Source organism: Chamaea fasciata, unplaced genomic scaffold (genome assembly GCF_029207755.1).
Source record: "Chamaea fasciata isolate MVZ Bird 193981 ecotype frontalis unplaced genomic scaffold, bChaFas1.0.hap1 SCAF_3, whole genome shotgun sequence".
Taxonomy (NCBI): Eukaryota; Metazoa; Chordata; class Aves; order Passeriformes; family Sylviidae; genus Chamaea; species Chamaea fasciata.
Window position 1 is genome coordinate 37,932,712 of NW_027094088.1, and position 27,279 is coordinate 37,959,990.

Here is a 27,279-nt window from a genome sequence, read left to right on the forward strand (position 1 = left end):
TGTAACGGGGACAGCAATATGCAACAATAGGTCACAGTTTAGTATCCCTAGTTGAAGCAATTTGTAGAAAAGTACAGTGTAGGCATATCACTAGTGGGCTCCTCTACCTTGGCCAGTGGAAAATTATGTGAATACACTTCGGGGAAAAAAAATGCCATGTCAAATTTAGATCTGTAGTTAGCAGAGTTAAATTACAGAATAGCTCAAAAAAAAAAGAGGATGTTACAAGTTCACATTCTGTTCACTGGAGAGCTGAGTGTCTGTACTGCTAGAAACTAATGTAAGGGTCACTGAAGACAAATAGAACAATACAAAATACTCGATATGGTTTACGATCATTGAAGCTCTTGCCTTTTTTTTTGAAAATGACACATTCTAGCATTTTTAACAAAAGAAACATGCAGAGAATTGTAGGAAGTTCTTATCCCAGATGCACAGCTATGGAGTTTCTCAGTGAAGAATCAGTTGTAAATAAGAGATTAGTTTAGCTCTCTTAGACTCTCTTAGCAATTGAGATTGGGTGTGTTAATTAGCTTAAACAATAACTTTCTTTTAAGTACTTGAAATTCTATTATCATAGTGCCGATTGTTAGTTGCCATTACCACCGTGTTTGTCTGAGAAAAAGGTTCCAGCATGAGCATTTTGGAATTGGACTGTTATTCAGACTATGCCATATGCTAAACCATCAATAACTCAGATAAGGAACTAAATGCAGCTAAATCAAATTTCCTCACAGGCAGATGAGGGAGGTCTGAGCAAAAGACCCTCATTCTTTCCAGTCCTTCATCCATCAATACTGAAGGACTGGAAGTCATAGGAAAGCCAAATCCATAGCATTTAGGGAAGGGATATGCTAAAAGAGATTACCTAATCTCGTTACCTGATGACTAGTGAAAGACAGTGGAAGGTGCGAACAGTAACATTATTTGAAAATCAAGTCAAATTACTTCTAGAAAGAAACAGAAAAAGGAGAAATACTTAATTTTCCAACAAATTATACTATGCAATGTCATTACCTTCTTGGTGTTTTCTTTTTGCTTAAAAATGCTGTGATAATAGAAAGATCTACTTTAAAATATAGCCAATTTTATGAGACAATCTAAAAGTGACAAAAAAAAAAAAGCAGTTAACAAAACCTGTAGATCATTACCAAAGTGTACTTACAAAGAAGTGAAGTGTAGCATGTAAAGAAGAAGGCGAACTGTCATTTGGAAGATCAGAATTATTCTCCTTTTATATCTATTTTAAGCCAGGCTTTAGGCTTTTTCTAAAAATGGGTTTTTTTGTTTGGTTTGGTTTTTTTCTTTTTAAGGTGAGAGGCCCCCCACCTGCAGGATCAGTAAAACCAAGACCAGCAAAACGCACAGCTTTTCGCAAGTTTTATGAGAGAGGAGACTTTCCAATTGCGGTTCAGCATGACGGTGTAGCAAACAAAATCGCCTGGAAGGTAAGTCCTGGCACAGCTGTGACAGCCAGCTGAGCTTATTGAAGTGACATCTCTCATTGTCAGACAAAGTTAGCTTGCAAGTAAATACACTGAAATAATTTCTTAGCAAATGGAAGATGGTGGGAAAGTCATTAGAGAAAGGCCACTGAGTCAGCTGTCTGCCTTGGCTAACAATTAAATTATATGCTGCAAAAAGGAAGATGACAGAGCTGCTTTGCCTTAGAGAATTGTCTCCTGCCCAATTCATCTCTATTTTTATGAGGACTTGGCAATGCAGTCTGTTTCAGGCAGTCCATCAAATGATGGAAGTGGCTGGATACAGTGAGCAGCAGCCATTTATCTCCCCCAGATTTCACCTTCCTGCAGGACACTTCCAAATAGAAGCTTTAATTACCTAAATGGATAGGTCAAGATTGTCTGCTCCCTGAAAATGCAGAGCAGAATACAAACGAAGGCAGATTCTCATTCTGTGGCTGTACTCTCGGCCTCCAGCATATGTCAGACAGTGTAATCGCTGTCATACGTGCCTCTGTTACAGGCTGACCTCCACTGCTGAAACCATTACAGCTCCGACATTTCTCTGACAAAAGGTTAATTGGCTTCAAAATAAATGTATTGCCTAATGACTCCATTCTAATGCGGCTGTGTTCCTCTCTAAAATGCTTGGTGACGTTATTTGTAAAACTTGCCAATCTTCTAAGTAACTACTGCAGACTTCTAAATTTAATTTAAAAAATGAATGCTGATCTTTAACCTGCTCCTACTTTTTAATTATTTTGGTTATCTTGAATTACTTTATTTTTTGTCTCATTTATTGGACTAGAATAAGATCTTGCTAGTAGCAACGTTAGTTACAGAAAATGAACATGATATGCTGAATAAAATGTGTCAGAATTGTAAAATGTTTTAAATTGTTCACGTCAAAAACATGATACCAAATTTAAATGTAAAGCTATGTTAAGTCAACAATAAAAGGAGGGATTTTGCAATCTTATAACTGATTCTGCTTGTAATGAAACAAACAGGATTGGCTCTGTAGTGTGGTAAGTAGTACAATTTTTGATAGTAACTAAATTTTTAAGGTAGCTCTTTTGCTTATTGAAATACAGAAGAAAGATTTGTGCTACTGTTTTGTTGCCTATAGCAGTTTTGAATCAGCACAATGAACAATTAATAGTTCTTGCAGCAAAGAGAATCTCTATCCCAAAATGCTTTACCCATAATCGAGATGAGATTCCAGTGCAATTGGGCTTTAGGCAACACTAGATATTCCCTTGCTGGACTAAAACTCAAAGGCTTACAACTTAAGCTTGCACTCTGATCTCTCATCACCAGATAAGACCCAAAGGTGATTTTCAACCAACTGCAAAAAAATCTGCACAATTCAGTTTTCATCTTGAGGCTTTGTAATTTCTAATTTCTCAAAATCAAACTGAGAGGTGCACAAATACTGCTGGACTGGCATTCCACTAGATGATGCTAGTGACTGCTTAGTTGACTTAGGACATCAGGAAATGAAATGAAGTTGCATAAGTTTAGATGGGACATTAGCAAAAGGTTTTTCATTGAGTGAATGGTTGGTCACTGGAACAGATTTCCCAGGGAAGTGGTCACAGCACCAAGCTTGTTAATTTCTGGACAAAGCTCTTAGTCATATGATATAGATTTATGTGGTCCTGTGAGGAGAAAGGACTTGTATTTGATGATCCTTATGGGTCATTTCGAGCTTGCTAAATTACCTGCAAGCCTTCCAACCACAGATGCATGCTAAAGTAAGTGTTTGATTCCTATATCTGACAGTTTTAATTGTTTGAAAACATACTGCCTTGAACAATCACAACAGCAGAGTCTCTAGTCAAAGATCCAGCATGGGTTGGTTTTTTTTTTGTTAACACACTTTGCAGTCTTCTAGACCTAATGTCCACCTACTGCAGTAAAACACTGGCTTTTAGCTAGTGCAATGTAGGAATGAGATGTCATGGAAGAGTTATTTTTGCTATTCTGGTAATCCTTTCTTTTGAAAACAATATCAGAACTTCAGCATGAATGCAAGTAAACAGCACAGTAGTGGACTATTCCATTCCTATATTAGTGCATGTTCAGATTGAACCTTATTTCCCTTATTCCATGCCATTCAATTTAGTCACAAATCAATCCTGACTGAGTTCTGTGGAAGGCAGGCACTCAAGCAAACAACACTGAGGTATTAGAGTTACTTGAGGCTATTGTTTAGATTGGCATGCAACTGTCATGGATTATTGTGCAGTTTAAGTACATGAAACAGGCAAACTGGCATTTTCCAGTTCAAACTTTGCATTAGATACCTTCTGAAGTCTCAGAAGCTGCCCAGAGCTGCAAAAGGGTGAAAATGTTGTTCAGCATTAGCTGATACTTATAGGTACAGAAAAACTAAGGTCTGCATTTTTCACTTTTAAGGACAAAGTTGCACTACCCAAAAGACATATACTGGCTAATTTTCATCAGTTCATCATACTTAATTGTGTATGTAATTAGAGAAGTTAACTTTTTTAATAATATATTTTACTCAATACTGCTTAAATTCATGAAATTGAAAAAATTATTTTACTAATGAAATGTGTCTAGGCAAATGTTCTATAAAAGCTTGGCTGAAGAATACTTATTTGCATGAATCCAGATCAAGTGGAAGGATAAAAAGAAGAAATAAATGGTAACAGTGATATTTTAATCCTGCTGTTATTACACAATATCAATGTTTTATGTTGAGAGAGGTTTTTTTTTGCTCTGTTTAGTTATAATGTACATCATGGTTCATTTCACTCTTGTTAGTTTGTCTATCAAGTGGTGCATGAGAGAAAATGAAGGCGGGTCTCAGAAACCTGATTATTTTACTGGCAGAAGAAAATTCTACAGGATTTTGTTCTTTCTTGCAAAATGCACAGCCGTATTTTATTTGCTTCTTTGTTTGTTTTTATAATTACTGAATCAAAACTGTAATTGTCAAACCTTTTTTTTTCCTAAATACTTTGAACACTTGTTCATATTGTAAATCTGCGGACAGAATACAGTCATTTTCAGCCAGAATAGGAGAATCTGAAATGCTTTAATATGCCTGAATTGTATTTGGTTAATATGTACCAAAAAATTCACACAAATAGCCCTTGATATTGTGACAGTTCTGCATATCTATAATTTTAAGCCCATTATTAATTACTTGAAAGGGCTGACTACAGGTAACTGTGGTTGTAGACCTAAATGAAATAAATATTTAAACTTCAGGAAATGTACAGAACTGTTTCTGAATAACTGCATGTCTTGAATATTTAATTATGAAATTATACTGCTTTTCTGTTGTTACATAGCTTAATGGTTTCCAAAATGCATGAAATTTAGAAAGAGGCATTCTTGCTCTAAATTAATCCTAGGTTAAACAAGATTAAACTGTGCAAGTAAACCATGGTGTTTACCTTGGTTTCCTTTCTTAAAAAAAGGGACCAAAGTAAATTAGATCTCACTAGATCATTATAGGAAGATGTGTCCTCTTGGTGAATTTTCAGACTAAGTCTTTACATGTAGACAGGCATCTCTTAGAATATTTGTGTAATGCTGTAATTCTGGTTGGTAAATTTTGATATTCTTGCAAGTTCAAATAAACATGTTTCAATCCAATGGAAGTAAAAATGTGAAAAGAAAATATACATTTATAACATATTATATACAAGAACAGGAAACTGAACCTGGTTTAAAAGAATACCATCCAGAGGAAAAAAAAGAAGACCAAAACCACTCTGATAATGCCGAAGAAAAAATATGTGTTTCTAGAGGATGAAGTCACATTTATTTCTGAAAGAAGAAGCCATTGGTTGTCTTGGGGTTCCTAATGTTTGTTTTTAAATCTGGAAAGAGGTTGTCCTTTTGTCATTTTGAAAAAGTGAATATAGAAAATTACTTGTTAATTATGTCTATGAAAACAAGACATAACTCACTACAGAAATTTCTGGCTTCGATTGCAATTAAACGAACAAAATAATTTCAAAGTTAATTCCAGACTTTTCATCCCCATTCTGTGGATGTACTAGCAGTAAGTGAATTCTTTGCTAAATGGCATATGCTCAATGTAACATTTTAGTATCTAATTTGAAGCCTTTGTTTGTATCCTTCCACTCTAATCAAAAAGAGAACTGTATATATACCAGTGCCTTAATGTTTCTGCAAATATTTAATGTTCATGTTTCTTTTGTAAAGTAGTTTTTAAGATCTGGAAATAAACAACTTCTTTTGTTGAGTGATTGAACAAATGTTCAGGTGTCTTTCCAAATATGAAGCATTTGATTTTTTCCACTAAGAGAGAATGAATAATAATGGTATGGTTTGAAAAAGTACTTACACTGTGTATTAAACATAAAACTTTGGAACATAAATTGTTGTTAATTTAGAATTAGATAATATTAGAAAGTGATCTTTATATCAAAAGAATGTACTAAAATATTTATAAGTCTTTTGACTACTTTTGTGGGATCCCACAGTTCTTTTTCAGCTTATGTATATTGCAATTTTATTTCAAAATGTATTAATACATTCTTTTGCACAATCTCATACCAAGCTATGAATAATAAAAACTCATAGTTCAGGTCTGAAAAGGACTTCCATTTTTAAATATACGATACTGAATTAAAAAAGGTCAGAATGCAATTAAACCTTCGACTAAGAAAGTTGATAAAACCAAGAAAGTATTTCTGAATTATAAAGTATGTGTTTGAAATGCAGTCTCTCTGTATTAAACGGAAAGTCATCAGAATGTTTGAAAAATTATTTTTTAGGGAGTGGAGTTAATTATGTAAGTCATTATGCAGGGGTAAAAAAGCTTCTATTCTTCAAAAGAATTGTAGCAATTTCAGAGAAATGAAAGCCAAATTCAGAAACTCAAACTTTTTAAGCAAAATGTCAACATGAACATGATTTCCATCTTTTGGGTTTTTTTCCCCGAGTATCTGTATTCAGTAAGGATATGACTTCTACCATTTTAGTTTCTCTTCATCTTCTCTTTCTTACAGAGTTGTTTTTTTTGTTTGGTTTTTTTTTTCCAGGAGCTTGTATAAACTATGGTAGCAAAATTACTTCTTTGTGATAGAAACTAAATGCAGGGCTGAAACAAAGTGATCTGCCTTCAACATCATGAATTTGGAAAGCGTATACACTTTCTCCTTACACCTACTGCTGAAAGGTGGTTTTAGAAGTAAGGAGTACAAATAACTTGAACTTTCCACAGAACTACAATTTTTATCAGTAGGTTGTATACTAGTTTACATAGAGTTCTGGACTTCTATGATTAAGCTGGTACCTATATCCAGCATTAAGAAAAAATATTTGTTTATTTGATTTGGTGGACATTTTGGTTTTGTTTTGTTTGGTTGATTTGGATGTTGGATTTGTTTTGGGCTTTTCTCTATAAAATGGTTTTAAATTCTGTTTTCTTTTTCTTGAAGTGCAGTCTTTTTTGCTTGATGGAGGGATAAGTTTTAAGAGAGAGAAAATACTTTTTCTTATATCAACCAAAAAAGTTGGAGAGGAGACAAGTTTTCATTTGTAGAGCTTTCAATTAAATGTCTTAGTATTTTTCATTTTTGTAGCATTGTTTTGTCATTAAACCAGATCAATAAACACTGTATATTATTCACTATGCAGTATCAAGTAAACTGAGGTAATACTTACCAAAGTTCAAACCTCCATATAAATTAAAAGTAATTGGATGGAGCTCATTTACCCTAAAGAATGACCCCGTTATTATACTGTCAGCTTTCAGTTTGTGTAATTCAAGATGTAATTCAAGGAGTTTAGGAGTTTTAAGCTTATTGCCATCTAAGGAGGAGGTTCAACTTTGCTTCACCTCTTCTACTTTCTATTTCTGAAGCATACTTGACTCTGCCACTGACATTTATCAGAGCCTTCTTTGAGTAATTTTATCTCACTAACTCAGGAAAAGAAGGTGGGTGTGTTTTTTCTTGATAAGCAACATGTTCATAGTCCTGGAAACTTTGATTACATGACGATCCATGAGGTGCTAATGCTAAGTGTTGGTGAAGGAGAGAAACAGTAACAAAGTACAGTGAAAAATGTAAAAGTTGAGGGATTTCAAAGCTGTTGTTTTCAGCAGTGATGATCTGTTAGATTACTTTAGCTGTTCATGGAATTTCAGCCTCAGATATCTGAAAGCAAAGAGAACAAACTGCTGTGAAAATTAATACTTTTTTAAAATTTATTTTCAGATAGAGACGTTTTTTCTGCTTCCAATTTTTTGTATTTTCAGATAGAGACGTTTTTTCTGCTTCCAATTTTTTGTTAAACTGTATTTATTATTTTCTTAGTAAAAGATGTTGAGAGGACACTGTAAAAAAACTGGTAAATCCCCCACAAGTGTTGTCATGCAAAATTAAAGCTTTTTGCAAGGTTACGTAGAAAGACAAGCAGTCATGGATCATGCATAGACACAGTCGGTACAGCACAGAGTGGTGTTAGTTTATATTTTATTTAATGTCTGTGTTAGTGTTTTAAGCAATAGTTTAGTTTTCTGCTGCAATTGACCTCTGTTTATCTTTCTCAGAGGATTCCTTTTTAAAAATCATTCCAGTGATCCTTTATAAGCCTGTCTCCAATACAAGTGTGTTGGTATAAGAGAAAATTGTGGTGTGGATTCAAGAAAAGGCAACTAAAAGCAATAATTTATTAAGCCAGAAATAATACATAATAATTTAGAGAAAGTAGAAGTCCGAATTGAGGTAAAAAAAGTAAAGTATTGAAGAAGCAAATTTTAAATGCTGCCTATGGGGAAAAAAACCCACAGCTGTATTAACAGATCTAGTGTAAGCTAATAGTTTGGGTACCAATTTAATTTTTCTAAGGGAAAGTAAAAACCCTCAGTTTTCTATGAAACCAGTAATACAGCAAACTGTGTGGCATGGTAGCAAGAAAGAATTATTCAGCTTTAAACTAAAAATAGCGATATTCAGTTGCATCATCTTAAGTCAGAAGTTATTAATAATCTGTATACTATGGCTTACTGAAGCAAGCACAAGCCAATACTTTGCATAAACAGTCGTGTTTAGACAAATGTCATTCATCATTCTTTATGACTGTGATATTAGTACCCAACTAATCACTATCAGAAGTGTTGTCTGTGTTGAGGTGCATGTGACTTTTTCTTAGAGATTGTTAAAAATTTCCATCACAAGACTGTTCTTGTTTTGTTTTTTAAATGCAGAATACTAAGAAACAGTCACATCTCAATGACTATGACCTGGTTTTAATTCAATGAAAACATCTTTAAATTTTTTGAGCAATGTTATGTAGTGCTATACATAACTTTCTCTCCCTAGGTCATACAAAGAGAGAATTAATGCAAATTATTTTCTAGCAAACAACAAATTTTTCACTGACTGCAATAGAATAGGATTATTATTGCAGATGTAAATATTATTCATCATCTTGTCCCTTTTTCTCCCTATGATATTACAATTTTTCCTATGATCAATTAAGTTTTTTTTTTAATAATGCTCCCAGGAATCCATTTTTGATCAACTGTCATAGAATCATAGAATCATGGAATCATACAATTCTAGGTTTGAAGGCGACCTCAATGATCATCTAATCCAACCTTTCTTGGCAAAAGCATAGTTTAGCCAAGATGGCTTGGCAGCCTTTCCTTCTATAAATTATAAAGGCTAAGACAGTTGGGATTTTTCAGCCTGGAAGAGAGGAGGTTTCAGGATGACTTAATTGTAGCCTTCCAGCAGCTGAAGGGAGCCTACAAGAGAGATGGAGAGAAATTTTACAAGGGCATGTAGTGACAGGACTGGGGGGAATGGCTTTAAACTGACAGGGACTAAGTGTAAATTAGAAAATTGGGAAGAAATTCTTTAGTGTGACACTGGTGAGGCACTGCAACAGGTTGTCCAGAGAATTTCCCTATCCCTGGAAGTGTTCTTGGCCAGACTGAGCAAGCTGTGGTGTGATCTGGTGTCCCTGCCAACAGTGAAAGGGCTGGAACCAGGTGGTCTTTAGGGTCCCTTCTGACGCAGACTGTTCTGTGATTCTGTGATAGTGTCCCAAGTTATGAAAGTTCCAGAACTTATAAACATTCTTTTTAACAACTGCCAATTCAAATCTCTGTCTTAAATCTAAGACAGTTTTAGTTTTGATCTAATTACATTTATATTTAACAGTGTGTTATTTTTATATTTATATGCAATACGTTTATGGTTGGATTTTCAAAAGTCATTATATATATTCACTCTAGCAGTTTATGTGAGATGGCTAAGTTTAATCATCTTTCAGTTTAATCATTTACAGACTAAAATATAGCTGACATCCTTCAGTTAAGGCAACATTTTTTAAGTTGTTGAGTAATTCTGGGTACTTCCAATTTCCATTCCATGGTATATATGATCACAGAAAGTATTGCAACAATAGATTTCTCAAGTTTGAAATTTCTGTGTTGATTTGATCCCACCACTAATAACACTAATTCCAAATAAATTTATCATATTCAAATCTTACTTTTCAAAAGCACTATGCTATATTTAATTATCTGTTGAAAAAATGTCTTTATAATACTGCAGGTGTTAGAAGAAATGTGAGATGTTAGGGATTAAAAAAGAATCTTATCAAAATGCTACTGCAAAACTCTGTTGCAAAATGCTATGTTTTTATGAATTCCCATAAAAATCATTGTGACTATTTCAGTAGTTACCAACATGCTCATTAGTTGATTTTATTTTGTACATTCAAACTAGTATTTGTAGTGAAACACCAAGTAAATGTCACATTATGTGTTAGAGGTTACTCAGTGCAATCCCTCCTTTTTACCACTTGTGGCTCACAAGTAATGCGATTGTAATTCTTTCTGGAGTTAGATTTTTTGCAGTCATCTAGTCCTTTCCATTTCTTTCATTTTTTTTTTTTTAATTTAATGAAATGTCTCTTTTCTCTGTGCTCAGAAAATGTACCATATTTTTTAAAAATATGGCATGTCCATTTACTTAACAGCTGGATAATGTTTTTTCTTAAGAAATAAAGGTTTTCCTGTGAGTGTGTGAGATCTCCTTTCTTCTAACAACATCAATGCTGAATCTGGGGACAAGTGTTGAGATGGAATCTAAAAAAGCCTTGCAAATAATAGTGACAGTTTACCTGATTCCTATACTACACAGCAGACACATTTCATTCATTGACTCCTCTGTGGTTAATTAATAGTTGCAACTTATCCCCGGATTCTAGAAAACAGTAATGTTGTGACAGTTAATTTACTGTTCCTTTTCCCCTGAATACACAATTAAAGCTATTCCTTTATTTGATATAATTTGCCGTCTCTTGAAATTGTATGGAATGAAAACTCAGCCATGTATCAGAAATAACTTTAATTTAAATTTGCTAAATGACCTCTGAAAGCTAGATGAAAGATTTTCTGCTGAATGGGCTGGTGCTCCCTGCCTGTATAATGTATGTGAGAAATTAGTGTGAATGGTTCACTTTTATGGAGCAGTGCTGCTTGTAGTGAGCCTGCAGAAACAATTTTCCCCCAAGCCTCCATCTGTTCTTCAAAGCAGGGCATATGCCATCTCATCGAGCTTGAAAGTCAACTGATTTATAACTCCTGAAAAGTGCATAGATTGGAAAGAAAGGTCGACTGCTGCTATGTGACAATGATTTGCTAGGTACTTGGATAAAGACAATTCACATTACTATGGACTACAGAGGACACAAGTGGTGGTGTAAGCTTTGGAAATTGGTAAATTGACATGTAGGGCAAAACCAGATTGCTCCTCCTCCTTCAGCTAAACAGATACCTTTCTATTTAAAGATGGAAGCATTTTAGAAAGTAAGTAGGTAATACAGCCAAGACTTCTTGTTATACTTGTTACATTCAGGCAGAGTCAGATTTTCCTAGCTACAAAGGTTGCCATCTAGAAGTGCCAGGACTTGTTCCACTTTAATCTTTAAGGTATAAGCAAGAAACATCTGTCTTTAAAAGTGCAGCTTGTTGTTTTGTCAGAAAGTTTTGTTCAGTGCCACAAACATAGCACTGATGAATTTTCTCTATCTATCCTGAAGGTGATTTCTGAGCCCTATCCAATTAATGGATGACTTTTTCTCTGGACATTACTTATCAGACTTCCTACTTTCACCTAAATATTGCAGAGTTCTCTGGCAAGTGACAAAACAAATGGAATTGACAACATAAAAATCAATGTGTGTTTGATGTTTTCATTTCTAGTAGTCATATAGTGTGACCATTCTGCTCTGAGTCTCAGATAACTGAATAATGTTCTTCAACTACTTTTTCTTATCAATTCTGATTTTTTTAATAACATTTCAGGTAAAAAATGGCATGAAGTTAAGTGTATTTTTATTTAACAAAGAAATATAGAAATTGTACAATCTTTCAATATTAAAATATGGAGCATATTTTGCCTTGAAAAACACAAAGATTAGGTGTAAAAAGTTCATGTGAATAGCAGGAAATCATCCTCAACAATTATGAACTTTTTGCTTCTTCAGGTATCTGTAGCATCTGTTAGAAAAACAATGCCTTTGTAGCTTTCCACAATCATCTGATTTTGTGTAGCCATGGATGTCCTGACCTAGCTCACACAAACAAGTATACTTTCTGAACGTAAAATTCAGTGAAGAAAAGCAGAGTAGTGCAGATTAACTAGATCATCATTATCAAGTATTTATTTTGTATAAATATAAGTCACTACCCAACATAGGTACTGGTTTTCATATATTATGTATGCTATTGACTAAAGATGATGAAAATGTTGAGCTAAGAAACTATGACAATTACATACAAATAGTATGTACCTTATTTTGCTGTTACACTGTTGAAGAGCTATATTAAACAGTTTTAATGCAGCTTATAAGATGTGTAAAGGAGAATGTGATTTTTATGTTGTCAATTCTGTTTGTTCTGTCACTTGCCAGAGAACTCTGCAATATTTAAGTATAAGTAGGAAGGCTGTTAACTAATGTCCAGAGAACAAGTTTAAGAAAACTTCATACTGCATGTCTAAAATTTACAGAGAAAAGGTCACTATCACTGGAAACATATTCTAAAACCATATTCAATGAACACGTTTACTTTGGAAATGTATTTTTTGTGGATGTGTGTTCTCAGTTTTGTGACAAACACTATATATTTTGTTAATTTTTCCTTGTTTCATTTTTGTTGTCCACTATATATTAGGCATGTGCATGAGACAAATTTATCTCCCTCAGTTCCATTTCATTTCCTATACTACTTTCAAAGCATGAATTAATTCATCATCATTTCAGCATCATTTTCTCATCACTAGCCTTGATGAATGTTTCATATCAAATTCATGTTCAAATCTACTATGGTACTGAGTTCTGGTCAGGCCTAAGCACTGCTCTCATTTCTCACATTGTTATTGTGCAAAATAATAGTATCTGTTGCTAATACCTATTTTATTCTCCTTTTTCTTTCTTCCATCTTGGTTTTTTTTATCTGTATATCCTCTTGCTTAACTATGATGGGTTTGTTTTAATGGGAAGTTATTCACAAGGATAACTCAGCATGATCTGGTTTAAGTAAAGAATGGCTTTTACATATTTTTTTAATGAAGTAAGTGTGTCCTTAGACAGAAATAATTTAGATTAAGATTGATGAAAACTTCCTAAAACAGCAAGACCTAAATTTTAGACTTTTTTTCTTTCCCTAAATTCCCTCATCCTTTGAAAGTTGTTGACAACTTGGTTTGATGAAATATAAATTTGGCATGAAGGAGATCTGTTCCTGCAAATATTTAAGCATGCTTTTAATGCCTTGTGATTAAACCCACTGAAGTCAAACTTTTGCTTGCACTATGTAGCATTGGTGTGAGATGTACCTACCTCTACAATGAGAAAAAGATATTTCCATTTGTTTGGTTTTGGTCACAGTGATGTAATTTCCTTAAGAAGTGCTTAAGAAACAATAATATTAATTTGAAACTTAAGGAGTTTCAAATTAATATTATTGCATCTTTATGACATTAAAGCTCTTAAAAATTCAGCCCATTTAAAAGCGTCTGATAAAACCTGTACTAAGGTGATCGAATTACACATTTTATGAAAAAGAAGAACATTGGGTCTATATTTACATTTCAAATAGCACTGCAAATTTTTAACAGTAGTAGTAGCATGTAGTAGTTTATCAGAGCAAAAATAAGATATCTTAAATATTTAAATGAGATAGTTCCTCTTGGCTTTCGGCTTTGCGCATTAACACTCAGGAAACAGACAATTGTGGGGAATTATAAATACTGCGGTTTTACTAAGTGACAGAATCTGTGGGTTGCTAGTATGGTCTACTGTGGCTTCCTTCAATACCATGCAAAAATTGTGTCTTACTTAGGTTTTAAAGCTACATAGTTCCCCTATAATGAAAAAAATCTAAATACCTATAGGACCTGGTAGAATTCTATATTTAGAATATCAGAATTAAATCACTCAATAACCTAACTGGCACATTAGACTTAAAAGTAATTAATTTAAATCTCATGTATTGTTTTCAAATTAATATTATATTCCTAAATGCGGCTAAATCCATGCCTTATTTAAAGAACTATTACAAAAAGACAAATGAAAATTAAGATTGACAGTCTTTAAAGAGATACAAATATTAATATCTTCTCAGGTTATAATGAGGCTAAAAAAGGATGTTGCTTCCGATGTAATTGAAACTTCAGTCTGAATGCAGCTCTCCTTAGAAATATGAATTCTATTATAATGTAGTGGATCTTATCTCTTAATGAAGACCATATGCACTGAAGTACAGTTCTGCTGTCAAAAATTAACACAATCAATATTGCTCTGTTCTCTTCATATACAAACAAACTCTGCTAGGGTCAGAGGCCTGTGGTGGTACACTTCAGAATCATAAATACCTGTATGAGCCTGCACCGTTAGTGATGTTCCCATTCTGTGCTTTTTATCTTGTCCTATAGGCTCTTAAAAAGGCCAGTTCAGATGGGAAACCCCCACTTTGCATCGCCATTTAATAACAGCCTTGGAACATTGCTGTTCTTATTATTCCTAGAGTGGTAGACAAAGGCCCTGGAGAAAGCCCATATCTGAGGCAGAAACATTCCTTTTAAAAAAGCTTTGGCTAGAGTGTCAGTTTTGCACTTGAACTCAGGTGAATTTAAGTTTTCTTTGAGTCATTGCTTATCTTGTGCTTCCACAGAGTGAAAGACAAAATGCATTAATTTACCTTAATATGTTTTTTTTTTGCTTAATATGTTCACAGATCAGTTCAAATGCTTTCTAAAAAAACCCTCAAAAAACAACAAAAGCCAAACCACATATTAATCTGGTGAAAACTACAGTCCTTTTTATGCCTGTTCCAAAATCTAACCTGTTCTGTGCAGCACTTTGGGTGAAACCACAAGCAACTAAAAATTGATACAAAAGGGCATGGTATATATTTCTTTGGAAATTAATATTCCATTGTTATTAAGACTACTTTACTGCTATTGGAGTTAAAATAAACTCCTGTTTAAAATGGTTGCTGTCATACAGCTCACAGGGGTTGATTCCTTTTGAGGTCAAAGAAGAGTTTCCAATTTTCTAATTTAGCTGGAAATTTGTAGCTTAAACTAGAGATGAGGGAAGCTGCATTTTTGTTTTCTAGAATTAGATCTGTATTTTATGTCGGCTTTCTGCCTTACTGTTTTTCATTCCTTATATGCTTTGATGCTTTTCTAAAGAGATTGGGAAAATAAGCTTTAATAAGTTTCAAAAACTCTTCAGTAATATCACTGAATTTGTCCTATCCTTTTTTGATGAACTATAAGCATATAGCCAGTGTCATGACACTACAAACCTTCCCCACAATGAGAAAACAATAGATAAAGTTTATCTGATAAGAAAAAACCTTGATCTTTTTTGAATTTAGGCTTAGATTTTTATTAATCTTATAACTTGAACTTACTGAAAAAAATTCCTTCACATATTAGATCGGAAATGCATAGCATATTATTTACAATGTATTTGCCATCAACTGTGATTAATTTGATCTATTATTTCTGTGAGATAATAAAGGAAGGTTATAAAAGTCTCTCCACTTTCAATAGAAGTCCTTAAGCTATGTGTATCATGTCGATAGATGAATTGAATACAACATCCTGTTCACATAGCTCCTGGCATCAGTCCATCAGTGATCTCTTGTCTCCAAACATTCATGACACCAGAAAACAAGGTTATGTTAATATGTTCTTGTGTACAGAGTTGCAGCTAATTAGGATAATAATTTGTTTTCAAAGGTATGGAAATTCAAACTTATATGAATTCACCACCTCAGAAGGTGATTTAGACCATCTCACTGATGTTGCATAAAGTTGATTTCAAATGCTCACTAGGATAGGATAGCATAGCATAGCATAGCATAGCATAGCATAGCATAGCATAGCATAGCATAGAATATTTCAGTTGAAAGGGACCTGCCATGATAATCTAGTCCACTGCCTGACCACTTTAGATAAAACTAGAAACCATCAGTAATAACAATCATGGAGAGCAGGAGCTAGCCCCATGCCTTTTCCCCAGGTAATTGTTTATTTATGCATTAAGAATCCTAGATTATTAATATAAGTTTTTTAAACATAACCTAATGTGGTGATATCATCCAAAATGTTGACTATCAGGTTAGAATAAGCTTTCAAAAAGATCTTTCAGGAAATGACTTAATTTTTAGATTTGCACTAGCTGTAATTCAAAATTCCACTTACTGGTTAGCATTGGGTTATTTGATGAAAATTTAAAGGTAGCAAATACACATTGGGACTGCTAGAATTGTGCTGTTTCTCTTAACCTTTTATTTTATCAAAGAGGTTTGCTGATAAGCCTTAGAATGTAAAAGTGAGTTCTCTCCAAGAGTGAAGCATGTTTTCTCTGCTTTAATAATTAATTCTGTACCCATGTATATTTCATTATTAAGTGTCAGCCTTTTATACTGCTGTTATTTCTGTAAGGAAGTCAAAACTATTCCATCCTTGCACAGAGGAATGGATAATGTGCACAAGTATATTGGAATGGTTTCTCTAAGTTTTTATGTTTAAAACAATATTTTCATATCAGCTAGGAAATGTCTTTGCTTATACCTACCTTCTCACCTGCAGGTTATGAAATTGGTGGTATAACAAGATAAGCCTATAAGATATTATCTAGATAAAAACTACTGCCTTTTATTTCTAAATGGGTTTTTTAAAGTAGTTGCGTCTGATGTGATGTTATATGAACATTATTTGATTCAGGTCTTCCATATCATACCATACATAAAAAATTTCACTAAATCAGTAGAAACTTCCATGGCCTACCTAGGACCTACCAAGAAATACTGTGTACCTGCATAGAATTATTTACAGTTGCTCAGCAATAAATAGTACCTGAGTCACATTTGGTGAGTATTTGTTTCAGAATGCTTTAAAATATTTGGTGAAGTTGTTAAATAGTTAAGTTCTTTGTTTGCAAACACCCATTTAAGTCAATCTATCTAAGTCACAGATTTAGTGGGCCAAATATTTTGATCTAACTGTACTAACTTTTTACTCCTATTTATTTCTAACTTTAAATGTATGTGAGGTTCTTTTCTCATGGAAATGTTTAACCTGTTCTCCAATAAATGCTACATTTTTATGAAGAACTATAATAAAGCCATTTTCAAGACTTTCTGAAGAAAAACCTTCTAGTTAAGGTGCAGCTTATAATATCACTTATTTCTCCACCTGCCTACAACTTTATTGAAATCTGAAGAATTTAAATAAGTTTAAATCATTCATTCCTCCTTAGCAAAAAGTGTTATATCTATATCCTGTCCAATGCTCACCTTAGCTTTTTATTTTGGTATGGGTTTTTTTTTTAAGTTTCAATGATGTTACCAGCTAGGGATGTAATAACTAGTGTTCTATAATTTCTGTAAGGTTATTATTTTTCCTGGTCATCAGGTCTTTGGGCCAGTTGTTACTATTAATCATTGTATTAATGGTTTCTGGATCATTAACCACTCTGCAGTCCTTTCAAATTCCTACCATCTTTTTCAGTTTGTGAGTTTATTCCAGAATTTTGTGTTTATTTTATTGGTTGGATTAGTTTAGGCAAGAGAAAGCTAATTGAGAGTTAATTGCAGTTTTCCAGTGCCTAAAGGGGTGTAGTAGAGGAAACAGAGCCAGACACTTTTCAGTGGTGTGCAACAGAAAGTGAAAAGGCATCAGTCACAATTTGCAATAAAGAAAATTTCATCTGGATAGTAGAAAAATAGTTATCCATGTTTGGGGCAGGGAATTGAATGAGATGATCTCCAGAGGTGTCTTCCAAAGTAAATTATTCTGTGATTCTATGAAATTTGATGGATGACCTTATTATTTTGTATTTCTGCATTACCTTTCTTTTGAAAATATCGTAACATACTGCTGCTTAATGAATAAGACTTCCCAGTGCTTCTGAAACATAGGTGTTTTACTGGTAAAGTGAGACACAAAAATAATGGTACAACTTTATACGTATTAACAGACTTAATTTGTTCTATTATAGTCTTAACATTCCTTTAACTTAAAACCACATCTTTATCATGTGCAGTATTTATACATACATGTTTATTTTTCACTACATACTTGTTATTGCTCTGTAGCCATAGCAGGTAAATTTACAGCTGCATTCATAAGATGTCTGAGATTTATGTTCATGTTCAGTTTACCATAACTAAAAGATAAATGTAAAAACACTTCCAGCTTTAGATCCTACAGTCAACACACTAAAACCTCTCTGAACTTGTGTCAGTTTAATTCTTCTTGAAGGCTTTGATATTGATGTAGCTTACTGAAGTATATCCCTTTTTCATTCAGGAAAGCCAGAAATGTTTACAATTAGTATGATTAGTCTATTGACAATGTACAAAGTGCTTTGGGCCTCTAGACTTCATGTGATTCAAATGACTAGAAGACTTTCAACAGTACTTGTCATGTAGAATCAGGTTCTAAAACTGACTGAAGTGGACAGGCTTATCAGTTTTCTCTTTAACTAAAAAAAAACTAATGAGGAAAAAAGCATCTAATACCTCACAAATCTCCTGCCAAGCTATTGAAGACCAGAACCTAAAGGCAATATATGGAATAGTAATTAATCTATCTGACAACTATTTTGGTAACCATCAACTGAAACATCTTTCCAGCTTCTCAATGTATTTCTTAAGGTGTGGGGAGGAAACAGAACATTGTATTCTACATTTAGCCTCACCGTTTTTTATTAAAGGACAATATTTTTCCTTTACTTGCTGGCCACATTCTTTTTAATAGAGCCCAGGATGCAGTTTTGCTTTCCTTGTGACTGGAGCACTACTGGCTGTTCTACAATGTGGCAATCACCATATCCCTCAAGAGAACAGGACTTACTCAGCCAGTCACTTCCCAACTTCTACTGGTATAGGGGGTTGCTCTATCCCAGCTGCAGGGCTTTGCACTTCTTGATGAATGCCACAATGTTTCTTCACATTTCTAAAGGTTCTTGAAATTTAAGCTCTAGTACATATTTACTCATCATTCTTAATGTTGGGCTTTGCCTTTCACATTTTGGGGGGATGTAAAATTGAAATATAAAATCCACTTGTTCTAGGAAAGTCAATAGTGCCTTAAGCGTTGCAACAGAAATATTTTCTCCAAGGTCTGGTGTGGGTGTGCGCACAGGTTCATGCACCAGTAATATCAGACAGGTAATATGTCATTTTTTAATTAAAGAAACAAACCATCAATTCTTCGAACCCCCATTTCTTCATTTGTTTGTGTTTGCTGTTTTACTGTCTCTGAGTGCTTAAATACATCTATGTGCTTTCCTCCTATTAACAGTCGTTTTATTTTGGTAATTTAAAATGCTAAGTGTAAAGATGAGTTTCAAGCATAAACTGTAGAAAAGTCTAGAAACTAGAAAGTCTAGCACAACTGTAGAGAAGTCTAAAAAGCCTTAAAAATGTAGTATTGGACAAACAGATAACATCTAACATTAGAGATTCAAAAATCCTTCCAGGCCCTTGGATCTGCCTGTACTCTTTTGACTGCCATTTCTTTCTCTTCTAAGGCAAGACCAGGGTAAGGAATATAAATCCAAGTGCCCTTTAAGAAGGATATCTGAGCATAATTGTTAAAGCTGGTAATATTTTGGCTCTTTTTACTTGTGTGTAGAGTTATTTGCAAGAATAACTAGTGTTTTTAAAAACAGGCTGCTCAAATGGAGTTCCTGGGCTAGAAAAACTTGGAAAAAGTATTGGTGATATTCAGAATTATTTAGTCTGTTTGTTCTGATGATACCACTGGATTTGTGGGAAAATTTCTGTGTTTGGATACTGTTCTGTTCTTCCATTCCCAAGAATGATGACCAACAGCATATCTTTATTAATGCTGAAAGAGTCATAGTCTTGGATTATATGTTCTATCTCTGCCAATAAACGTCCTTCTTGCTACTATTAGGACGCATAAATCTTAAATTTTCATTTGCTTTATTAACAAACTGGGAAATGCCATACATCGCAATCAACAAAAAACACCCACTTTGATTCATTATTATGCTCTTTTACTACAGAATCAAGTATTTTTCCTTAGGATCTGATTTGATCTAATATGCAGGATGAATAGTTCACTTGAAATAGAACTATACGAACACTTGCTGTTGCATCAGAACCGGATTAAAGAAGTTCCATCTGTTTGTTCATATCCTGTGTCACAGTTCAGTGTTCCCTCAGTTGCACTTAGGTTTCATTTTATTAATCAGATCACTGGTAGATCTTAATGGTAGATCTTAAAACCAGAAAAAAATGCATTTGCGGTTTGGTTTTCGTTTGGTTTGGTGGGGTTTTTTCCTCTTAGTTTTATTTGTATTGAGGTCACCAAAACAACCAGACAGCAGCTACAGAGATGTTTGTGCTGGTAAAACTGAAAGGAGCATGAGCCCTGGCAGCAGATGAAGAAGCAGAGGGAAGGAGGAAGGGGAGATTTTTTAAATCCATTTTATATATGTGTACAATTTTAAAAGATAAAATATCTAATCACTGGTCTGTAGGAACATTGCCTGAAGAGTGATTTTATTTTTAATTTTCATTGCACGAAGAGTATATCTTTATAATCTGTGCTTTTTTGTAGTGGCTTCATGTTATATCAGATCACCTCATAAATGTTCATCAGTTTATTTTACACAGTTTATGCTATTAAATCTGTCTTGCAGATAAAGAGAAAGGTCACAGAGGGAGACTTTGTATTAGATTTCTAACTGTAACCTAATCCTGATAATTATTTTAATAATTTAGGGATAATTAGAAGCAGGTAATTTTATTCTAATGCCTGACTGTTCAGATTACTTAATTTTATTTATTTATTCTGTTCAGCTCCTGCTGACTTATACAATTTTTATGAGGGCTCTAATTGAAAGACTTTAGAAACAGTTCTTCACATCTTTAAATTAAATGCTTTAAAATTGCCTAGAATCAAAGCATACAATTTCAGTAAAATGAAACAAATATTTCAGTTAAAAATACGGAAAATGTAGTTTCCAGACAGAAATCAAACCAAATCAAACCTTCTTTATTCTTCTACTTGGCAATTCAACAAATTAAATCCAGGTGTGAAGTATGGTTCCTGGAAAGCAAGAAGTAGACATGCAGAAATTTTTAAGTAAAATACTCTGTGACTCTATGTTCTGTTTTTTTCAAGAGGCAGAAAGGGCATCCAAAGCCCTCCAATTCATCTTTCAATTATTCTTTCTTTTCCTGAAGTTCTTTTTTCTTAGCAAGAACATGTCTTTTAGCCTCTTTAGCCAAAGAATCAAAGGTTTTGTAGACACCAAACTTGTAATAAATTTAAACCATGTATCTCGTCTGATTGGATCTTTCTGTAGATTGTGTAAATCATCCCTGTTGACAGGAGGAAGGTTGATTCTATAGCTAAAAACTTAATGACATCTTTGTAAAAAATGAGAAGACCACATTTTAGATTGTGTAGCAAATATGACAAGTACTCAGTGATGCAACTGCAGAACTGTCCTGTAATTTTTGACTACAGTATTTGCCTGCCTGTATTTTTGTGATCCTAGAGAGAAATACATAATATTTTCTGTCCCACTCTGTGCAGTGCAGAAACAAACTGAAAGTCCTCCAGAATGAAAGTGAAACAAGTTTCTTTTGTAATGCCATATTTAACTATTTTTAACTTCATTCTAGCATCCTGATTTTTATAGATAAATTTGGAAGAAAAAAAAAAAAAAACATTTCTGCAGAGATAAATACAGGGTTATCTTACTTAAAGAAAAAACAAAACAAAACAAACCCCCCCAAAAAAACCAAAAAACCCCTCTCTTACCTCTTAATAAGAAAAAAATCAAACCCCAAAATTGAATGTTTCTATCTCTATTAAAAGTATATTTATTATATCTTAAACTTTTCATAGAGCTGTGAAACCTTATGCATCAATATGTATTGAATAAAATACCTTTCAGTATGCAGGTATTATTCATGTCTTTTATTATTTAGAAGCCTAATCTTATTCTGATGATAACAGTAATAATTTTTTGCTTTTTTATTTCAATAGAGTCAAGAACCAGTACATCTGTTTATGACTAGTTATTCTCAATTACTTGCATTTTAGTAAGAAACAGAAATATGTCATATACATGATTTCTTTCTTGAATCATGCTGGAGGTGGCCAACTTAAAATCAAGTGTTCTGCTCTAACCAGAACTCTTTGTGATACCAATCTGAGATTAATCGCTATTCCTTGTATACACAGGTCAGTGAAAGTACATTTTTATATGGAGACCCCAAGGAAAATGACCTAGTAAAATTCTGATATTAGTATATGACAAAAAATAACATTGGTACAACATCTCATTTTTATGGAACACAGAGTACAAAGTAAACAATACAGTATTGTGTTTGTGCAACCAATAGGACTACTCAAAAGTATGGGTCATAAATAGAATCCTATGAAATTCGTGGTTTGAGGGAACAGTTTGTCTGGAATAGCTGCAGCTGAGAAGAGACTCAAATAATTAAGCATACATAAAAATGTTTATGTAAAAGTAGATATATTTATATAAAAGACATTAATATATATATATAAATTTATTAAAAGACAGATAATTATATAAAATACATATTTTATAGCTAGCTAAGAATATAATCTCTATTCTGTTTTTCAGACAAAGCTACAGGCTTTCAGTTGGCTAAACCTATATAAGAAATATTACAGAATAATGAAGTTATCAAAATTTTATTTTACCCTAGTCTTTGGTAATAAACTTTATAGAAAAGCTTTTAATAGCAACTGAAACATTAAATTGAACAAATGTTCAGTTGCTACACAGTGGTGAAAAAAAAAAGCAGTAGAGTAAAAGTGAATCTATCATACACATAAAGAAAAAATATATTGAGACTGTAGAAAATTTCTTAACTAGCTGACATCCATTGCAGCAGAATTTCAAAATTTGGTGATAAGGGAGTTGGTCATATAACAAGTATCTCATCTTTCTAAGCAAAGTTAAGCAAAGGGCATACACAGGAAGAATCCTTTAGCTTCACAGAAAGAGGCCTAAGTTTAAGATGCTGTTTTCCAAAATGTTCACAGTGTCAGGATTTTTTGTTTAATGGTTACTGTTTGAATGGAATATGCAAATCCCACCCTACACACTTCTTATGTCGATTGCATGGGAGAGGTGCAGTTATTCATTCTTCATATTCTGATGGCTTTTGATGAAGAAAATGGATAAAATATTTTGGTAGAATGTTGTAGTGAAAAATCTATATGGAACACATCATAATAAAATTATGATTCATCAATACTTTGTATCTTATTCCATATTGCTATAATTTAACAATTTATGTATTATGCAATGAGCTAAAAAGATTTTCCTCTATTAGCACCTTTTTTAGTTTTAGTGCAATATGTTCTTACATGCACTAATATAAAGAATTTAAAGAGTTTTTTCTCTAGTGATTTGACAAAACATCAGTCAAATATGGAGGATAAAGTCCTAAAATCCAAATTAAACAGTAATGAGTGAAATAAGTCTCATTGAACTGAGAAGAATCTCCTTCACCTCTTTCACCTATTTCCTTTACAAAAAAGTTACTGAAGAGATGCTTCTACATGCTGTAGAAGTATCAGAAACTTGTTTCCTTCAACGGATCGGCAAAAATGAACCCCAAGAAAGTAGCATCACTTCTCTGAACTGCCTGTCTCAATTGTTACATATTTTGCATATTAAGACAAGGGGTTTATTCAGCATGGTTTGCTGAAGGCAGGAGATGATCCTGCAATCTCCTTAGGTTTCCAGTGATGATGTCAGAATACAAATACCCATACAGCATCATACCAAATGTACCCAAAGGGATGAAACAGGAGTGCACCAGCTACCATCACAAAACTTAACATTTGTCCTATTTGCTTCCCTGATTTCTGTTTGTCCTAAAGTAATGGGGAAGCCTGCGAGGACAAAAACTTCAGTGTTACTGGATGCCTTTATGTTGCAGCCCGCTGAATATTGTTACTTTAAGAGTATTTGCTATTCTAAATGCAACAATACTGTTTTTTCAGCATCTGGGAAAGCTTCTTCAGCATGGACTGTAAGGGTTGACAGGGAAATGGTTGCTATGGAACTATTTTCTGAGCTGGGATGGCAGAGCAACATTTGGCAGGATTTAATTTGCATCTCTTCCATGCTGCAATTTCTTCAGGAGGATCTGACAGTAGACTTCACCAATCACCCAGAAAGCATAGCTCTGCACTGAAAGTAGTTGTTTCCCCACAAATAGTACAAGTGCCAGCCCTCCCACCCCCACATTTAGCAAGGTTTCTAAATCAGTGAAGATCAATCTACAAAATTGTGATCTAGTAATTATCCCATTTATTAGTTACAGTAAATCCTGAGCTTTTTTTTTTTTTTTTATAAGGGTGTCAGACTGATTAAGGAGAAAAGCTATTATATTAATTACAAGAATTAACAATTGCTGACTCAAGACTGTAAGTGTGAAACATTTGGACTTGCCATTTCTCCTATATCTGTAGAGACCTATACATAATAAATATTTTGCCTTTATCTTCCATTGAAATTAAGTTAATATTGTGAAATTAGTTTTATGATCATTTGAAGGGACTTTCCTCTTAAATCTTTAGTTAATCCATAGTTTATTATTATGATTATTATTTTTTACTAATAGTGCTAGTTGAATAAAATATTTGCATGACTAAAATACCATTGCGTAGCTGCTCTATCAAATTGAAGGCTCTGGAAACAAGAAATTGTAGGAAGAAAAACTAGTGTAGCATATTGCATAGGAGGATTATACTTTCAATATTAAATATTAAGAAAACTGCAGTCTTGTATGCGATCCCATGCTCTATTTACATGTTGTTATTTCCTTTATTAAAAACAACAACAAAAAAAGATCAATTCGTAATCATTATACAAGAAAGACTAGTTTGGGGATTGTACAAATCACAATTTCATTCCAGGCCAGAGGTATGTGGCAACTTAAATAATAATTCGTGTTATTCGACACTTAGTGTTCCTCCGAGACTACTTCTTACCGAAGTATTGCTAAGTATGCTAAAAAGTTAACTAGATCATCGTGCCAGAGCTGCTGTCGTCAAAATCGCTGTTTTCCCACCTAATTGCGCCTGTGCTTTGGCAGCGGGCAGCCTGTGCCGTCCCCGCGGGCTCGGGCCGGGCGGGAGCAGCGGCCGCGCCGCCCCCGCCCCGGGGCCGGGCGAGCCATTTGCGGGAACGCCGAGAGAAAGACCCCGTCTTTGAGTTCCGGAATGGGCGAGACGTGGGTCCTGCTCTGGGGAAAGTGCTCCCGAAGTGCAGTGTGAGGAGAGGTCTATTTGCCTGGCGTTACTGCCTGCCCCTTTGTTCCCTGTGTCCTTGGCAAGGGCTGAAAGAGCTGGGCCTGTAATACTTGGGCCCTGCTGTGCCACTTAAAGAAATAATAAGCCATTGTCTTCATTAAGCAAGCCTTGTTTTTAGCAAACAGAATTCAAATACTAAAAAGGGAACATTTTTAAGGGGGGAGAATCAGAGACAGGGATGCTTTACAAAATTCCCTAGAGAAGCTGCTTTGTTTCCACTATTTTATTGCTACTCACTGAGAAGATTCATATTCAAATAGGTTGGGGTTGTGAATCGGTCGTTTGCACATTCTCATGCACCCAGGAAGGCTATGATTATGGCTAATTACAATGACGAATGGAATCCTAACAAGAGTGCTCAATCAGATTGCTGTTCATGCATGAAGCAGAGCAGACCAGCCAATGGAGGTGTGATTTTGGTAATTACAAACAATGGGGGCTAAGTTGAAAAAACCTCCGTAAATCTGCTCGAGACAAAATAAGGTCTAATTAATCACTTTAAGTTTTGAATTCTCCAGATGATCTGCATGCTCGGTTCTCTTTAGCATTCTTTTAATAGACTTAGTCTGAAGAGTAAGAATGCATCCCCATTCGCTCATATTTTCACTGCATAAAATGCAACTGTTTCAAAATATTCTGACTTCCCTTTTGTGATGATCGTGTTGCAATCTGTTTTTCAGGAAAGTAGATGGAATGTTAGAAAAATAAACATACTGTTTTTTGCCTTGCTGGCAATGGCATTATCTATGTTGAGAAAAGCAATGAAGATTCTTTGTCGTATTATTATTTACCTCATTCCCAACTTAATTTTATGGAAGTAAATGGAAATTTCGAAATTGCCTCCAAAGACTGTAGATTTTAAATCTGCCGTTATGAAGTTGTACTTGGGCTAATGTAAATAAATGACTAAAATTTCATACATTTTTATTACCTTATTTTTTTAAAGGAATATTAGCGGCATATACATAAAGTCAAATGAAGGCTAATCTTTTGGCAATGAAACTTTGAGGACAGGTCAGTTTTTCTGTGTGTACTAGTATTAATTCTAGATTTTATTTCGGACATTTTATTACGTGAACCAATATTTTCTTGGTATAAAATCCTTAGATTACTTCATCTATAAATAAGTGCTATACTGAATCTAATAGCCAGGCTTCAGTACTCCAGCGAATATTTGAGGAGCTATCTTTTTTTTCTCGCTGTCTCAGTTGGTGTGGAGGGATCACCTGTCTCTGTGACTTCAGTGAAACCTTGCATTGACATAGACATGTTTTAAGTATGAAGTTATTACATATTCAGAAGACCTGTAGCATAATTCCCTTTATTGAACTGCCGTGTGAAAAAACACAAACCATGAAGTAAATGGCAATTGTTTTCAACCACTGATGTTTGTATGTATTTCTTCTGTAGTTTTACTGGGTCTTCTGTCATTTAAACAAGTCAGCACTTTGTCCAAAGACCCTTTTTTTATTAGAAGGATATTTCAGTATACAAAATACATCATTGTTGCCAAAAATTTTGTTGAGGTTGATGTTTGAGATCAGATTTTTACTGGATATATCAGGTTTTGGCTAGACACTTTAACCACTGGTGTTTTGTGAGATCTCATTGTTAGGCTAAGGGTTGTATTGGTTCTTATATCTCATGATCTTATAGTTTGTCACTAATAATAAAACTTTGATTCTTCTGTCACCCTTATACCACAAAATGATGCATTGCCCAAGTTGCTGTACATCTGTTATTATCAGTTGGCTTAAAACATATGATTATAATTGAGTGATTTGGCTGTGTGGAGGCCTTGGTGGCAATTCATAGGTGCTTTTTGGTGTGCCCTTTAACTAGTCTGGTAGGGATTCTCTCATATTTGGCTATGCACAAGCCTCTTGTTATGGTTCGTGGAACAGCTACTTTCA

The 27,279-nt window shown here is 34.0% G+C and overlaps 1 protein-coding gene across 7 annotated transcripts in view; it reads left to right on the plus strand.

Moving 5' to 3' along the window:
* Positions 1-27,279, plus strand: part of PACRG (parkin coregulated) — a 214,066-nt gene that overhangs the window by 47,553 nt on the left and 139,234 nt on the right. For all 7 annotated transcript variants that reach the window (XM_066178651.1, XM_066178652.1, XM_066178650.1 and 4 more), the window contains exon 3: positions 1,314-1,448. In XM_066178651.1, the coding sequence (XP_066034748.1) occupies positions 1,314-1,448 (135 nt within the window). The remainder of the gene's footprint in view (positions 1-1,313; positions 1,449-27,279) is intronic.